Source organism: Aptenodytes patagonicus, chromosome 21 (assembly GCF_965638725.1).
Source record: "Aptenodytes patagonicus chromosome 21, bAptPat1.pri.cur, whole genome shotgun sequence".
Taxonomy (NCBI): Eukaryota; Metazoa; Chordata; class Aves; order Sphenisciformes; family Spheniscidae; genus Aptenodytes; species Aptenodytes patagonicus.
The window spans coordinates 1,822,062-1,823,671 of NC_134969.1; the positions used below are offsets into that span (position 1 = coordinate 1,822,062).

General features: G+C 69.8%; 1 protein-coding gene across 1 annotated transcript; it reads left to right on the forward strand.

The window, feature by feature from the left end:
• The first annotated feature begins 605 nt into the window (after positions 1-605).
• On the forward strand, positions 606-1,610 carry LOC143169834 (platelet-activating factor receptor-like). The gene has a single exon (XM_076357527.1). The coding sequence runs from the start codon at positions 606-608 to the stop codon at positions 1,608-1,610; it is 1,005 nt and encodes a 334-aa protein (XP_076213642.1).

Here is a 1,610-nt window from a genome sequence, read left to right on the forward strand (position 1 = left end):
TTGCGCAGAGCTGGGGGGCGTGGGGGGCTGCTGGCCCCATGCTCGTACCCCCTCCCCATGCCGGGATCTCTCCACTCTGGTGCACACTGAGCTGGTGGGTGACTTCCCCATGGGTGGGCTCCGTGCGGAGACTTGGAGAGCTGGGAGCGGGACAGGGCTGGGTGGCCCCAGCAAGCACGCGGCTGCGTGGGAGGTGTCAAGCCCCGCAGCTGCCAGCTGGAGCCGGCGCAGCACCTCCGGGTGCTGCCGGCTGCGGCTCTGCCCCTCAGCTGCGGTGCAGCTGTGCCTGCCGTTCCCCGGGGAGCCCTGGCCGGGCAGCTGACAGCGGCCCTGGGGCTTCCTCATGGCGTGGGGAGACGTGGCTGGTGTTGGGCTGGGAGGGGATCCCGGAGCCCCTCGTCTCCTGCGAGGAGCCGCTGGAGGCTGAGCCCCTCCAGCAGACGAGGGCATCCCCGTGGGGGGGCTCTGCCTCCGGTGCCCAGCAGCTACTGCAGGCGCCAGCTAGAGAGGTCGTACTGTCTGGGTCAATGTCCCTTCCCTGTCCCCTGAGGGCTGTGTTCAGGACTGTGCCACTGACTGTCCCCCCATCTTTGCAGGAGCCCGGGATGAACGTCTCAGCACCGGGGCCGCTGCCGGCGGGGCACTCCGGTGAGTGCGTGCCCAGCGACCTGGTGCAGTTCGTGCTGGTGCCCGCCGTCTACTGCCTGGTGCTGTGCGTGGGGCTGCCGGGAAACCTGGTGGCCTTGCTGGTCTTCCTGCAGAGCGGCAAGGTGAGGAAGGCCATCCGCATCTACCTCATCAATCTCACGCTGGCCGACATCCTCTTCAACCTCACCCTGCCCCTCTGGATCCCCTACTACCTAGCTGGGGGGAACTGGCTGCTCTCGGAGGCTGCCTGCCGCCTGGCCGGGGCCGCCTACTACCTGGCAACCTACAGCGCCATCACCTTCATGGCGCTCATCAGCTTCAACCGGTACTGCGCGGTGCGGGCGGCACGGCGGGAGCTGCCACTGACGGGGCGCCGGGGTGCCACGCTGGCCTGTGCCCTGGCCTGGCTGCTGGGGCTGGGCTGCGCCGTGCCCACCTTGGCTGCCCGGCAGACCTTCCCTGCCCACGCCGGGGCCACCGCCTGCTTTGAGCAGCACGGGCAGCAGCGGGCGTATGCCTATGCCATGGTGGGCTTCTTTGCTGCCGCCTTCCTGGTGGTGCTGGGCACCTACGCCTCCATCGCCCGGGAGCTCTCAGTGCCTGCTGCCGCCTCGCCGGGCTCCCACCGGCAGCAGGCGCGTGCCATGGTGCTAGGGATGCTGCTGGTCTTCGTGGTCTGTGTGGCCCCCTACCACCTCACGCTGGCCCCCTGGGTGGGCAGCCGGCCCCCTGTGCCACTCTGCGGGCCCCCTGCCACCCTGGACATGCTGCACGCGCTGAGTGTGGCCCTGCTCAGCCTCAACAGCTGCCTCGACCCCCTCGTCTACTGCTTCTCCATCCGGCGCTTCCGTGCTGACCTGGGACGGACCCTGCGCAAGATCGGCCGGTGCCTCCCGCTCTCCCCGCCGGCCCCTGCTGGGCCCATGCCCAGCGCCCGCACATCCTCCTTTGCCTCCTCATAG